Genomic DNA, 16,770 nt, shown 5'->3' on the forward strand with positions numbered 1-16,770 from the left:
GGTTTCATCAGGTCTGCTGTCAGCTAGCAGGCTCACATCAGAATCACTGTTCCTGAAAAACACAGTCTGTGTGACATCATCAGTCAGCTGATCGTCCCAGATCTGAATGGTTTCTGTCTCTACTGAGGAAGTCAGAGAATCTCACTGAGGTGTGGATCAGGTCTGAGTGACCTGTGGAGGGACAGCTTTAAACAGTCCACAGGTCTCACGTCCTGCTCAGGCTGGTAGCAGATACCTCGTATTGTTCCAGATGTGCTGACATCACCAGCAGCAGCAGCAGCACAGCTGTGTGATACGATGAATCTCAGTTATTGATCCAACACACAGTAAATACAAAGATCAGGATTTATGAGAGTAATCATTATGAGTCTGAACACATGATCACCGAATGTTAGTCTCCACAATAATAAGCTAACACAAGCAAACACAGCTTTCAGCTCTTATTTTGAAACTTCTTTAGAGAGCTGTGATGTGAGCGTGCCTGGCTCTGAGGCACTTGGGTCAGCCTCTGTTGTTTAGAAGTGTTACAGACTGTGAATGACACAGACCTGTCAGTTTCATGTTTGTCTGTAACACAGCTCAGGGGCTCCATGCTGAACGCATCCATCCAGTGTTATTGATCCAGTACTGATACCAGCATTGGGATCAATACTACACAATCACATGTGTCCACGTGATGGATTTGACCAGCTTTATTCATTAATGATCAATCAACTTATTTACTGCATCTGAGTCCAGGTTCATTTAAATGATCCAACCATGAAAATGACATCAGTCCTACAGAAGCACTTAATGCTAACAGGAAGTCATTTATTAAGGTGGAATAACACAGAGACACAACCACTCACAGTTAACCTGACCCCACTAACTGCATGTGTTTGGACTGTGGGAGGAAGCCGGAGTACCGGAGAGGACGCACACAAACACGGGAGAACATGAAGCACTGAAACAAAGATGGTGGATTTGACCTCAGGACCAGGCGTGTAATTTCCAGGGGGGTTACGGGGGTCACGACCCCCCAATAATCAGATCCAGCCAATATAATTTCATCATTCCAGTTTATAAAATTATGAATTATCTTGATTTTCTATAATTGTTTCAATTATTATCAGCAAAATAGTTCCATGTTTAATCATCTAGTAATGTAACCCCGCCTCCGCTGCATACTTGGTATTACCCAACCAGCTTTCTCTACCAAACCTTCACTGTTTGCTGTATGTTTGTTAGCGCAGTCGCTGGTGCCAGAGACTGCCAGTGACTTCAGTCTGAGGGTTTGAAGTTTCCATGTCTGTGTGATGTGTGGTGTGAAGGCTGCTGGTTAAACTGGGACTCACTGTTTAAAGCACTGAGTGCTCATAGAGAGATGCTCCATGAGTCCCAGTACAGACTACAAACATGGTGGAAACTTAGCTTTGATATCCACACACTCTGCACGTCTGTGAGTAACTGTGATGAAGATGTGCAGAGATCTGTGTACAAACAGGAGAAAGACTGTAAAGACTCTGTGCTTCTAACAGCCTCTGTTAACATATGTGAGGCTGTTTGTTGTTGTTGCCATGGAGCTTTTCACTGTTTGGGTCAGCAGGTCATGTGATCAGGTTTGTTCTTCTCGACGATGGTTCAGTGTCAGGGTTTGTTTGCATTCATCAATAAATATCTAAATAAATCAAAGACTCCATGTTTGTTCTTTCATCATGTGACCTCTGCTCATCCATCTCTGTGTGTATCAGGATACATTTAGTTCATAATACACAGAAAAATCAGAGTTATTACCTGTAATAAATGTGAAAGATTCCTGCAGTGATAACCAGGCAGGACTGAAACACATCCAAGCTGTCACCACGGTAACAGCACCGTCCATCCACAGGTGAGGGGAGGAGCAAAAAGAGGGACTTTCACCATTTTATACTAAAAACACTCGACTAATGTTTCTAATATGAAACAAATAAGCCCACATTAATGTGAGCATTTATTAAATAATAATAATAATGATTTCCTCCTGATCTCATTTCCATAGCAGAGAAAACTGTGGTGTACATTGAGGTGGAGGGTGTGGTCTATGGCTCAGGTGTAGAGTGAGGGTGGGGTGCACCACAGCAGCATGCTGGGACTGCTGAGGGTGGAGGAGGGAGTGATGATGACATCAGAGCTGCAACACACCTCAGCTGTGGCTCATGAGGCTGGAACACAGGAAAAGGAGAAAAAAAACTCTCACAGAGGGAGAACCACTAGAGGTCAGCGACTGTAACACACGATGCATTCACTGACACATACCGATCAACTGAAATCCTCCTTTCCATCATGTGTGCTGTCCAAATATCAGCTGCTTCTTTCCTGCTTCATCTCAGTGTCAGCTGGATGCAGTCAGACAGTTTTCTTTTTCACTTTGTGTTACCCCCCATCCCAGTCAACCCTTCGTTTTTAAGTGGGGCGTAACATCGTGTGTGCTTCACGGCTCCATCTAGTGGACTGATAGTAGAGCAGCTGATGGCAGCTTCCTCTGCCTCACACTACATAAACTACTGGAAAATAGATGTCATTAAACATGATTTGTTGCAGAAAACTACTAAAGGAAAAATGAACACAGGGAAGCTCTTATCTTCAGGGTCTCCAAGGCCAAAACAACAAACTAAACATCCCCTTTAATTAAAAAACAAACCAAGAACACTCTAGCTGAAAACAAAATACAATGGCTGAGCTCCATGTCTAGCCAAAAACAGGAGAAAACGATTAAAACAAAAATGGCAGAGAACCTGCTTCACTGTGATTAACCATTTGCTCACAATAAAAAAAGAAAACAGAGTTTACACACACACACACACACACACACACAAAAGCCTGCTGCCCAAACCACTGTAGCTCACAGCTCTGGCAAAATGGGGGACGTGGAAGGGGCAGTTTAGGATGGCAGACAATACGCTGTGGCTACAACTGTAGCTGCCTCCACCAGTGTGTGAATGTGAATCCATTATTAAGAGGTTTAGTGAAGGGAGTTTCTCTCATTTTGCTGTAAAGACTAGAAGAGATTAACTTCTATATAAGTTGATTAAAGCAGACCTGTAGTCTCTCACCTGCCTGCATTCCTGTGTTTGTTCTGTTTGTCTGTTCTTAACATCATGTCCACTGTCAAGCTCTATTCTGTCGTCATTATTTGAGTCCAGTTATTGTCTCGCCGCCTTCTGTGAGTTACTCAGCCTCTGTTTTGTGTGCTTTAAATCTCAGACTCCTTTTCTCCACCTCATCCTGGACCATTAGAGATCCTCAGCTAAGTCTCCACCTGCTTCATCTCTGCCACCACCAGCTTCTAGACTTCATCAGAGTTTCACTGCCAAATAGTTCATTAATCAAACTTCAGTAAATCTTCATTTGAACTTTATTTAAATAAACTCTGTTTAATCATACAGATGGCACGCTGCTCTTTAATTTTACTTATTAGGTTTTAGATCAGATTAAAATGTAGATCATAAAGCAGCTTTGAGAGTAGAAATTATGAAGAGCACACAGATAATCTATGGTTGACATGACCTCAACAGCTTATAAAAAAAGTGGGTTTAAAAATATGTTTAAATATTTTCACTGCACATTACACTCGCTGTGTTCTGTTGACGTTTTTTCTTTTGGTCTGGTTTAATAAATGTTACAAAATCTTTATTTTTTAATGTGCATTACTTAAACTCACAGAGTCAAAGAACATGTTTCCTCGCAACATTTTTATTCTTTTAAAAGGTTGAAATATCAGCTTTACAACAAACACAAAAGGATGAAACTAGAGGAGATTGTTGCTATAAATTTTGTCATTATGGGATGGAAATATGACTATTTCATGCTTTTATTTTTGACATCTACAAACAGAAAGAAACAAAGAGACAGAAGAAAAACAGCATGAAAGACTCAGTGACTGACATCAGGACTGGGAACACTGGTCTCTCCTCAGTATCTCTGAGACCAGAGTCTGGGAGCCCTGGGTGGCCTCACAGGTCACAGAGCCCACCTTCCCCCACTGGTCTGCAGTGAGCGTCAGGGTGCTGCTCCAGCTGTAGAGGCCGTCATTCTGCAGCACTCCAGGAGTCCTGCTCTCCTCCCCTCTGATGCTGTTGCTGCCACTGCTGTCGTTCGTCTTCCAGGACAGAGTCCAGTCTGAGGGGAAGCCCTTGTTGGCCACACACATGAGCATGGCCTTCCCCTGCTCCAGCTCTGCACTGGAGGGACCCAGCACCTTCAGGGCGGGGCGGGTATCACCTAGGAAACACCAATCAGCTTAGAGGACACAAACCACAATTTGAATTTCTCTGTTAAGAAGTTTCTGTCAGGTGTTTTTTCTGCTCCACCAGTCATTCACTCACACATTGTTTCACTTCCCTTTAAGAAACCTCTCATGCATATCAGCACAGAGAGAATCATCACACAGTTTGACCTGAAATATCTTCAAACTACACTGGAAACAAAAGAAGAAGATGTGGAAACATTTACAGCAGAAGTTTGGCTTTAAAATGATTAGAAGTCTAAATCATGGATGACTGAAGAAATGAGTGGACACAAGCACAGAGCAGCTACTCATTCATATAGATTTGAAATGTTATTGAACAGCTCACATGATTTCAAACTAAATCTGAAACATCTGACACGATAAAAACATCAGAAAGCAAACTTTAACTCATCCAAACAGCAGCTGAGGTGGTGGAAATTTACAAACTAATCATAAGATGATGATCTTGTCTACATAGATTTTACTATGACAGAAATGTAGATTAAACAAGAGAAACTTGCAGAGCAAATCTGAATTAGTCCAGTAATAAGGACAAACATCAAACACTAAATTATTTTAATTAAAAAAAAAATACTTTTCTCTCATCTAAGCAGCCTAACAAGTTGTTCTAAAATAAAATGATAAAATATTTCATAATAAACACGTTTTAATTAACTTACTTCCAAATTCCAGTCTGGTTCCTCCACCAAAAGTCCACCACAGTGATACAAACTCATTGAGGCGCCGTACAAAAACCTCTGACTGTAGAGAGACACGGCTCTCTGACTCTGAAACAAACAAACTCAACAAAATAATTCACTGTTTGTATCATTTTGTCAGCTGATGTGAAAACTGAAAATATTACAGTGCATCACATTTAAATAATAAATTATTTATGTGGAATGTAAAACTTGATTTTGATTTCTTGGGATTTTTTCTGATATCAAAATCTGAGAATAATACAGTGGATCCAATTTACAGAAATTTAAATCTTAATTAAAATGCATCAATGTAAATGAAGACTTTGTTGATTCCCAAAATTTTTAGAGACTATATTCATAAATATAGAAAAATCAGATATATTTGTGTTTGATGCTCTGATAAACTGGCTGATCCACTCCATACAAAGATGCATATATATTGACAAAGGACACAAACACACAACGGTATTGAGCCAGCACTGAACAGCAAGACTTAAGCTACGTTCACATTGCAGGCGAAAGCGCATCAAATCCAACTTTTTTGACCCTACGCGACTCATATCCGATCATGGTATGACAGAAATCCGATATTTTCCAACTCCGACCTAGTTCACTTTCGTATGTGGTACTGAATCCGATACATATCTGATGTTTTATAAAGCGACTGCTGTTTATATGGTCATGTTGCATTAAATCCGTCTTTTAGGTCACTGACACAAGACAGACGCCAATTATCAGCGCTGGAGCAGACAAACAAGAAAGCATGACGGCGGAAACTGGAGACGGAGCGGGTCAATGGACAGAAACTGAGGTTTTCGACTTGATTAGCATATTGGGAGACAATTCTATTCAAGCTAAACAACTCCGTGTCCATATATACCTCTGCACAGAGGTAGCAGCCACTGCTCCAAACAAGGCCATTGTTAAAGCGCAGGCTCTCTTTTTTCTCAGTGTCCTTCATTCTCTAATTAATTTGTAAAATTCTGTTGGTTACGAATGTGCAAAAGTTGATAGTGTCATGGCCCTGGGTCATGTGACCCAGTATTCTGAGTTTCTTGGTGTTTTTGTTATTCTTTTTCGTCTAGTTTCATTTCAGTTTATATAGTTACATTCTGCCATGTTTCATGTCCAAGTTTTCTTTGTTTGTTAAGTTCAAGTCATGTCTGGGTCTCCTTATGTTTCCTGTTTTATTCTGAAAGAGCTTTGTGTTTTGTGTTTATTGTGTTTAGTTTCACGTGTCCTGTCATTATGTTAATTCTTGTCAGCTGTTTTCCCCATGTGATTCTACTTCCTTTGATCATTCCTTATGTGTATTTAGTCTGTGGCTGTGTCCCAATTCAGGGTATGCACGCTTGAAGTACGCATTTCAAGTGCGAATACGTCACCGCCACGCGACGACGGCTGTCCCAATTCAAAGTGTACTTCAAATGCATACTCCAAATGCGCCGTCGATTTCCCCAAATATCAAGCGTGGTCCGGTGCACGCTTCGTGGTCTCATATATCCCACAATCCATAGCGCGACGCAGCCAGGCCAGTGCGTAAGGATGTCAGCAGCTGCGGAGGAGCTTGAAACGGCGGCGGAGGACAGCAACACCCGCAAATGTAAGATATGTGTGAAGGAGCGAAACAAATGCCACGATGTAAAAGTTAATGGGAGGTTAATAGAAAATGTCAAGGTGAATCATGTCAAACCTGCCCGACCCACGTAACCGTAAATGAACAGACCTGCAAAGCTGTGAATCCTGTACCAGACCGAGGGCAGTATGAATAATGTACTAATATGACCTGTGGCCTGTGCCGCAAACACGAATGTCAACATATACCAGGCAGGGATGTAGCTGTGTCCGCAGCACATTAAATATAAAATGCAAATGCATAAAATATAACATATACATACATTTGTTACAGTTATCACACCTGCCATGTCAAATATGTCAAAGGGGATATCTCAAAGCGCCCTGAGGCGACTTTTGTTGTGAGTCTGCCCCATCCAAACAAAACTGAATTGAATTGTATTGAAACAAAACATATGACAGAGAACCCCCGACCCCAACCTAGGGCCTGTCAAAGTAAATGTTCTGCCCCACTCAGTGCTGTCCCTTTCCCGCAATAAACAGTATTGCCTGACATTGCAGTGTGTATGTTCCACACAGCTGGAAATGCTGAACTGATGGCAAATGGAGAAATGCTAAAACAGAAGTGCAGGATGGTGGGGAATGTAATCCAATGTCACACTGCATTACAGGGACCACAGAGCAGACGGCAGACCTCATTCGACTCCGCCGTGACAATGAACACCTGTTCACGGGTGCGAAACACTCAACCGCAGTGGGTTGAGTGCACAAGGGACAGTGAACTGTCTGCCCTGTGGTCCCAAGCCAGTACATCCTGCTGTGGGTGCCATAAACAGAATGACCTGATATACATGTGCGCTCATATTTCGTTTGTCAGGGAAATCGTGGAGAAGATGGACCTGGCGGGGAAAATCTCCCCTGTGCAGGCAAAACATAAATGGGAGAACCTGAAGCGGAAATACAAGGTATGTACAGTGGTAGTGACAGATGTAACTCCACACGGAACACTGAAAAGTCACCTATGTAAACCTGCACTGTTGCTGTTGTTGCCAACTGCCACCTGTGATGTATCCTCCCCTCAGGAGTGCAAGTATCCAGCGACGGGCGAGGGTGCAAGTGGGAAGCCCACTGCCGCAACATGGCCCTGGTTTGATGCCATGGATGAGGTGCTAGGACAGAGGCCCTCCACCAGGCCACCTGTCCTAATCTCCTCCATTCAGGAGGACGCACCAGGGCCTAGTGCAGCAGTGGGCAACCCACTCCCACACCAGGAGGGGCAGGAGGATGAGGAGCCGCCTGAGGCACGGGTGGCGAAAAGGAGGAGGGACGGGGAGGATGAGCTCATTGCCCTAATAAAGGAGGACATGGCCCAGCAATGGCAAATGGAGGAACGGAGAGGCGAGAGGATGGACAGGCTGATAGGTGTCCTGGAAAAGCTAGTGCAGCAGAAAAAGGACTGAGTCGTGTCCACAGACAGCCACTGTACATAGTTGAACTTTATTTATGCTGGCACCCCAACCTTTGTTTTGTACAAACATGATTATTTCAGTGATTTGATTTCTGTAAATACGAAGCAATGTACATAGGTGAACTTAATTTATGTTGTTGTGCCAACCTTTGTTCTGCACACACAAAATGATTTCAGGTCTGTAAATAAAGACAGTGGGAACATCCCAACTGTGAGTGCATGTCTGTCACAAACTACATGACACAATTTCGGGGGGCCTGACCTACACGTGACAAATTGTGGAAATGAAAGCAGTGCAACGTATAACACAACATGACTGTGGGAAATGCACTACCCACTGCGGTCCAGGATAAACCTGAGTGTCCCAGCATGCACACACATCATCAACCAGGCCTGACATGTGCCTGGGCAGGGAGTCTTGGGCAGTGCTGCTTGGTCTGCTGGACCAGGACCACAGAGATGAGGGAGGTGCCACAGGTGAGACCCCCGGTTCATAGCCAGGTACTGAGTGAGGCGTCCCCAGATGTTGCTCAGGCATGCTCATTCCCACTGTCCACCGCAACATCCTCCACTTGGGTCTGCAGGGCTGGTGGAACCGACAGCTGCCATGTCACTAGATTGTAATCATGGCGGTGGGAAAACGACATGGTGAAAACAAGCATGTTAAGACAGGTCTGTCACGTGAAATCCCAGCACTGTGCAGATGCACCACTAAGGGATACTTGCCTGCTGACAATAATCGTGGTCCGGGGGTACCTCCTCCAGGGCAGACACCTCAGCAGATAGCTGGTCCCGCCAGTGTGCACCACTGACTGCCTCCACACCAGTCTCCCCCTCATCTTGGGCATCATCCTCGGGTTCCTCATCTGGGGCCACAATGTCATCAGGACCGATGCAGATGTTGTGCAGCACGGCACATGCTGTTATGACCTGTGACAGATGTTTAATCTTGTAAGTACAGGGCACATGCCAGGGTGTGCACTACAGTTGCCATTATGATTGGACATACAACAATGATGTTCATATTAGCGTGACATACATGTGGCACGAAGGTGTGGTGCACCTCCAGCGCTTGCAGGAAGATGACACGGAACCTTGTCTTCATCATTCCAAAGGCACGCTCTATGACAGAGCGTGCCCTGGCGTGATGTGCGTTAAAGCGCTGGACTCCCACACTGTGGACTGGCCTCTTGTAGGGGGTGATGAGGGGGAGTGGATGTTGGAGACATGGGTACCCTCCATCTGCAAGGATGAAATGCCCTGGGGGAGGGTAACGGGCCTGTCGGTACAGTGGGCTGTGGCGGAGGACCCTGGAGTCATGCACTGACCCCGGCCAGCCCACATGTGTATCGACAAAGCGGCCCTGATGGTCACATACAGCCTGCAGGATTATGGACGGGTACAACTTCCTGTTCCTGTAGCACTGACCGTCAGGGCCGCTGGGGGGCTTGATGCGGACATGGCAGCAGTCAATTGCACCAGCAGCCTTCACAAACGCCCTGTGGCCTGCCAGCTGTGCAAACCCATTGGACATGGCATCCAGGTCTTCTGGGGTCCGTGGGAGGTGGATGACCTGGTGGCGCTTGGCCACCACCACCTCTGTGACCCTGTGCACGATGCGGTGGATAGTGGAACGGGGTATTGCGAACACCCTGGACACGACCCTGTAGGCTGCTCCACTCGCCAGCCAGAAGAGGAACACGAGGGCCTCGATCGGGGCACCCCACCCATGTCTCCGTTCCTGGTTCAGTAGATTCAGCAGCGCTGTCACGGACTCCCTGCTGAGGCAGAAATCAGGCCTGGTGTCCTCATTGTTGAAGTATCTGTCCAGGACCGGGACACTCAGGTTAATCCTGCAGTACAGGGGTCTGGTCTGGTGAAAGTAAATACAGGACACGACAGACATTCTTTTATTCTGGTTATTGTTCTGATTGTTGCTGTTCTTATTTTCGTAGGCAGTGGACACTGTGCTTGTGGTGACCCAACTATCAGCCTCTGTATATTTTATCTTTTTGATGTTGTTGTTTACTGTATTTAATTTGTAACATATGTATACACACACACACGTGGCATGCCTATTTTGTATACACATCCAGTCATGCATACACTCTTATATTGTACGTATATTTATTACTCTCAGATTTGGCCATTATTATATTTTGCTTGTTCTATGTTATTGTATTTCTGCACACCTCTGCGCTTGTGGAGCTCGCACGCAGGGATTTCACGCATGTACTGTACCAGCTGTACCTGCACATGTGTGCTGGCTGCGGGCGCACACAGTCCTGGGACTCACATCTACACTCGCATATATCAGGGTGTTACGCTAGTACACAGGTACACACGTCATATATCTCAGGGGGGAGGCATATCGCCATGTATTTATCACTCTACCTGCACGTGGGTGTCCCGTAGTCGCAACAGGATCATTCGTCTGTGACGGGTGGGTTGTTGGGGCTCTTCCATTAGCAGGGAAATGGCACACGCAAGGACGTGGGCTGTGTCCATGTTGCCGATCGGGGGACGTGGTACGGGCAGGCACAGCTGGTGACGCGAATTCAAAGGGTAGACCGTCCCATTTCACAAGCCTCTCACTTCCGCACTTCCCGTACTTGTAGTACGCACCGTATGTAGTACGAGTAGTGTGCGTACTTCAAGCGTGCATACCCTGAATTGGGACACAGCCTGTGTGTTTCCACTCAGTGTCAGATCTTCTGTTAACCTCACCACAGTTTTCATAGGTTTACTCCATTGTTTCTCTGTGTTTTCTAGTTTACTCAGTGTTCATAGTTTGTCATAGTTTTTCACTGAGTGCCACAGCCTTCTGTTAACACAGTGTTCATAGCCTCCTTAGTTTCCCTAGTTCCTTGTTTTTCTTCTGCAATCAGCCAATAAAGGCTCGCTTTATTTTTGAAACTACGTTTTGTCTCCACCGTGTCTGCATCTGGGTCTACCTCTTTCCTCACACCGGCGCACCCCGCCGTGACAGACTGCTGCAACAACACCTACTAGCTCTGTAGCCGCCATTTTTACTTCCGTAAACAGAGCGCGTTGTGTATGACATCTTCTTTTGCTCATGCGGGCCAATTTGAGGGCCGTGAACCGTTCACAGTAGAGAGCGTTTGATGTCACATTTTATTTGTAGTGTGAACAACCAGACAAAAAAATCGGATTTGATCAAAAAATAGTAATTGAGCATTAAGACCTGCAGTTTGAACGTAGCATAAGACTGTGAACTCTACTGGAGGGATGAAGGCCATTTATGGGCTCAAATTGTGGTCATAAATATTTTGTACTTGTGAATCAAATGCATAGTTGTGAACTGAGTTTTGTAACCTTGTAAACCAAAATATGTGAAAGTTTTTATGTTTGTGCATCTACAGATAAAAATTTGTGTGTGTGTAAAAAGATTTGTGTTTGTAAACATTTTTTACAGGAGTTGCAATTTTTTTTGTTGAGGTCTGGTTACAGATACAAAGCAAAAAACTGTCTCTGCGCTCATGTGTGTGACTCTCAACTTACAAGTACAACTTTTGACCTGATTTTTCTTCCTTTCATCTGATTGGTCAATGTCATGTCAATCACAAATTTGGAAAAGTTGGAAGCTGAACTACCACTGCTTTTCTAGTACACCAGTTATCTTAACCACAGTTTCTATTGAATGAACATCATGTTTCCATGTGTAATTTGACATGTTTGGGAAGTTTTTTTCATTTTATCATTATTGTTATCTTTTGCATATGGAGGTTTAGGCTATTAGGATGATTGGAGATGAAAAAAAGGTTAGAGAGGAGAATAGTGAAGTGAGGATGCACATAGTGAAACCTCTTTGAGTGTACAATGTTGTTGATGTGATATACAGAATGTCAGAAAATAACTTTCTGTTTTTGATGTGATTAGCTGAGCAATCCAAAGAGTGGAAATGTGCTGGAAATTTATTTTATTTTATGAATTTGTCACGTTTTAGTAATATCACTTTTGGGTCACTTCAAGGTTCACATGTGGGGAAGCATTCAGCTTTAACTTTATTACTCAAAGTTAGGCATCGTGAGAAAGTTGGTGACACCCAGAGGGGGAGAATTCAACAGGTGGTGAAGTCTTTTGTTAATCAGTTCTTTGAGGGTGGGGAGAAGAGGCAAGGAGCAGTCTCTATGTGACACTGGAAGAGGAGAGAAGGTTGTAAACTCTCTCTCTCTCTCTCGGACGGGACAAGGGTGTGAACAACAACTGTTTGACTGTATTTAAAGAGGGCTGTGCCATTCATGTTCAGGCTGCGTCCACACTAGCCCAGATAGATTTGAAAACGGCATTTTCATCTGAAAAAACTCCGCGTTCGCACTAGGGTGTTCAGTCGTTTTCACAGAGTTGCGGGTCCACGCATGTGTGAAACGCAAGAAGATTCGACCTGCTTCATTTCTGTCTGCCACATATTTACTTTCCAGCTCTTTAAACGTCGCGGTAAAATGTTGAGGAAAAGCACCGAGTTTTTTAAATGGACTAACAATGAGGTGGCGTTGTTGCTGCGAGTAACACAAAAGTACAAAGTTGCAAAAGCGAGTAAGAGTTCAAGAATTTGAAGAAAAGCTATCTGGAGCATGTACAGACTGATATTAGTCTTAATAGAGCAAATAAAACAATTGCTGTATAATTCCCTCCGCTATCTTAGTTTAATTGGTCAAATGACTGCATCATATGACTAACATGCGTGGTCGTTTTAGAAAGTGTGGAATTACAGGGATTATTTTACATAACCATCATCTTATCATTGCATTAATTATCATTTCATCAAAGTGTTTATTGAAGCTGCTGGCATTATGTTATAATTTATATTATAGGGGTTATCATAATCAAATATTAACATTTTTATTACAGGTGCAGTTATAACTACTTTAAAATGATTGAGTTAAATATATATGTATCATAACTCATATGCTGAGTATATTGGTATAGTAAAATAGTAGCTGAGCAAAGGCCTGAATGTATTCAGCTTCTTGTGGTATTTGAGTTTGCTTAGTTACAGGTGACGGAAGGATGTCCAGTCCATGGTGACCTCAAAGGCCTTAGATCATCACCATATTCTTAAGAGTATGCCACAAGGAGGAACTTCTGTGTTTGCATTTAATTCTTTAAATACATGAATGTTCTGTACATGCAAATTATGTGCTTGTAAACGCAAGAAGGGGCGTTACAATACCCTGATGTTATAAAAGCAATCTAGAGTGTATTTTGGGGAGAGATGTACAACTGTTTTGCAGTTTGCACCTCTCCACGCTGCGTGCATTCATTAAAATCAATTGTTTGAACGACCTTTTCTGGACTATCATTGTTTTGCTCTCATCCTCAATTTCGAACCCATAACATTTGGTGCATTGGCCGAGGTTGAGTAGAGAGAGTTGGAGGTTGAGACCGAGAGGGTCCAAGGTGCTCAAACAGGCAGACACGAGTCAGTGGTCGAAGTGAGTGGACATAAGCCGGCTTATTCAAAGGTAAGGCACTACCTGTTGAATTATTTCCAAACAGTGCTGAATTGGATCTGACAAAATTGAAAGTCTACTCACTGAAAATTACTGGTAAAGGTCTGTTTTGATTTTGGTGAAAATCTCATGAGAATTGAAGTTGAAGTAATGGTAATGTAAGGTTAAGTGACAGTACTGATTAAAGGAAATGCAGTTGGACTGCGAAGACAAGAGGATTTAGAATAAAGAGAATTTAGAATAATAGGTAATTGGTGAAGTTTGTGACATTAAAGTCTCAATTGAATATAAAGCCGGGCTTGGACACCGATATGGTGGGTTTGTGATTTTTGGGGTGTCTTCAAAATAATTAAATTGTATAGAACGGGACTCTGGGAGTCTAACAAGTGCATTGCTCAGAGGTAACGCTTGCCAAGGTCAAGGACACTTAGACCTTGTCCTCAGTTGAGGGATAGTCAGTTGGTCACTGTGGAGCTTGGGGCACTCCAGAATAACTAGTGGTTGGACCACTTTACCGTCCGGGACGGTGGTTTGCACTTTTTTGGTTAGTAGAAACCGGGTTTCGGGCGTGTAACTTTTAACTTAAAACTTCGGGGAAGCCTGGGATGTGAAATGTCCCCAAAACAGAGCTTTTCAGCAGGGGTTGAGTTGGTTGACGCTTTTAAATTGTGTAGGGTCTTAGATATTTGACCACGGCCCGGGGCCGAGAATGGCTTAATTGATCACAAAAAACTCAGGGAGTTTGTCCCTTGGAGGGTTAGCTTAAAAATTGTCTAAATTGTGTAGGTTTTGAAATGAGAGGCCTAAAATCTGTGCAGTTGTAATCATAGGACGTCTGTGTAAATATATTAAGAGACTTGTCTGAGTCTGAGAGTCAGGCTGGTATTATTTTTAGATTGTGTGTGTGTGTGAGAATGCAAATAAGGCAGCTGAGAGGTGCATAGAGTATGAGGAAGTTTATAGAGACTGCTAGACATTGCTGAGGGCTGTATTTAAGACGCTGGATTTGTTTATTACAATATTGTAAGTAAAGTTTTATTTCTTGCCATGACTGTATGACTTTTTGAGGGGTTTTGAGATAGGATATATAAACTGTTGATACTTATGACCGTTATCTGGGTTTTGAGAACTGAAATTGAATTTGAGATAATTTAATTAATAAAGATGTCTGTAAGCGATGTGTGTTTTAGGGTGTCGAAGTAAGATGTTTTAGGATTTTTAGATGGGTTTTGTTTCAGTTTGAGATAATATATACAGTTACATTTTCTGTGTGTGTGTTGTTGAGTGACAACATGCGCAGTTTAAATTGGGCGCTGTTCCTTCCTCTTTTTAGTTTTAAAAACACAAAGGCTGTGAGATTAAAATTACAGTGTGAGTAACGGTTTGACTTTTGACTAGGGAAATAATATGCTTACTTGTGGGTCTATGAAGATATTTGACTTTGAGTGATGTTATGAGAGGTTGAGTTTATTTTTCTGTTTAAAAACACATAAGTATATGCACTTAGTACACCCACTCAAGAAATTATTGTGTGACTGATGCTACAAAACTGACCTAAAGAATGGTGATGTGTGAAAGAGCGCTATTAAATGTGTGTGAGTGAAATGAAGGCATATTGTTTTTAGATAAAGATTTAGTAGAATTACTGATTATTTGTAGACTGTGAAATTAAAAGGAAGTCTCTGCAGAAGCTGTAGAAACAGGAAACCGTGTGTGTGTCTGGCACAGGAAATGCATGCCCATAAAAGGGAAGCTCACGGTGACAAGTGTGCACCCAGAGTAGAGAGAGAGATTTAACTCTGGGCAGATGAAGCAAAAGGGAGGTTTTAAGATAAAAATGAATATGATACTAATTATATGCTTTAGTGTGCCAATACAGGTGGACTCTCTCAACTTTGGAACCTTGAGTTCAGCAGCAGAAAAGTAGATTAAAAGAATTGGGAGAAAATAAGCCAGTCTTTGGCTCGAAATTGTGCAGCTTGAGCTCTCACTTTGTCCTTGACCCAGAGAAGAAACGCAAAAGACAGTCAATTTCCTGATGAAGACCGATAGAACATCGTGGACGTGAAGAAGTAACGGAAGCTAAAAGACAGTGCAGGCGAAAGCAGCAACACTGACAACGACTGATGAGTCCAGCAGCATGGAAGAAAGCACGTGATGCAACATGCATGCTGGTGAAGAACAGCGTGATATGTCTGCTTGAAGGCACTGACTGTCATATTTGCCAAGCTTGGAGCAATCTTGGAAGAAAAGACTGAAAAGATGAATGGAGAAGAAAACAGAGCAAATGAAAATAAGACTGAAGGAAGAGGAAATACTGAAAGATCAAAACAGAGAAGAAACACACTGTGTTTGCTGGGGCTCTGAAGCCCGAACAGGACACTGTGAATGGAGAAAGGACCAGTGAGAGATGAAGTTGGACGAGTTTGACTGCGAGAAGATAGGAGATGATTGGATTGAAATTGAACCCTGAACTTGTGATAGTTTAGGGATGTCCACCACATCACAACAAAGAGGTAAACAATACAAAAGGTAAAGATAATCAAAATAACTGACAATTATATTAATGAATAGAAAACACACATATACAAATTGTTACATGTGAGATTATTTTCGAAACGAATCAGAAGTGAGATAGTTTGAATGTAGAGCTCAGTGAAAAGATGCATAAATTAAATATGAATACATGAAAATGCAATGAATACATAAGGATGCAATGAAGAAGCAGCTTACACTCATGCAATGAAGAAACTGCTTACACTTAATTAAGATGATCACCTGGCATGCAATTAAGAAACAGCTTACACTTAGTGTATATTGACATGAATACAGGAGAATGTGATGAAGAACGCAATGAAGGCATGCAATGAAGAAAACAGCTTACACTGCATTTACATGACCACATAACGCAAGGAAGAACACGCTTACATACATGTCATAATTGGTATTTTTGACTAGAAAAAGAGAAATGGGTCGTTTAGTAATAATAATGAAAATGTTTTAGTTTGTTATTTTCAGGAGTAAAGCAGACCCAGACCAATTCTCCAGATGCAGGAGTCTGAAGAAATTACAGGTTAACATGAATGGATATGTTAAGGCAAGTTTCTGGTTGAATTGTTTACAGTGTCCAGGAACCTGACAGCAAGCCCTAACTGGTGGTGGAAGACCAGCAGGGCTGTGATTTAAGGTGGGGAAGTAAAGTTTGGGTTAGTGATTGGGGGGCGGAGAAAACTGACTCTTTAACTGGAGAATGGGAAAGTGTCTGTGAGACTGTGAAGCCATATATGCAAAATAGCACACACAAAC

General features: G+C 42.8%; 1 protein-coding gene and 1 gene segment (V, D, J or C); one reads left to right on the forward strand and one right to left on the reverse strand.

Moving 5' to 3' along the window:
• Positions 1-3,813: 3,813 nt before the first annotated feature.
• On the reverse strand, positions 3,814-5,053 carry LOC102078942 (Ig kappa-b4 chain C region-like; the record flags this gene model as incomplete). The annotated part of the segment is given in 2 exon segments: positions 3,814-4,239; positions 4,927-5,053. Coding segments are annotated over 2 exon segments (462 nt in total), but the record flags the coding sequence as incomplete, so codon positions are not given.
• Positions 5,054-6,492: 1,439 nt separating this feature from the next.
• LOC109200098 (uncharacterized) lies at positions 6,493-8,193 on the forward strand. The gene is made up of 3 exons (XM_019355533.2): positions 6,493-6,653; positions 7,400-7,487; positions 7,605-8,193. Exons 1-3 carry the CDS (start codon positions 6,493-6,495, stop codon positions 7,980-7,982), a joined length of 627 nt encoding a protein of 208 aa, XP_019211078.1. The 3' UTR covers positions 7,983-8,193.
• The last annotated feature ends 8,577 nt before the right edge of the window (positions 8,194-16,770 follow it).

This window comes from Oreochromis niloticus, unplaced genomic scaffold (assembly GCF_001858045.2).
Source record: "Oreochromis niloticus isolate F11D_XX unplaced genomic scaffold, O_niloticus_UMD_NMBU tig00001534_pilon, whole genome shotgun sequence".
NCBI classification, from domain to species: domain Eukaryota; kingdom Metazoa; phylum Chordata; class Actinopteri; order Cichliformes; family Cichlidae; genus Oreochromis; species Oreochromis niloticus.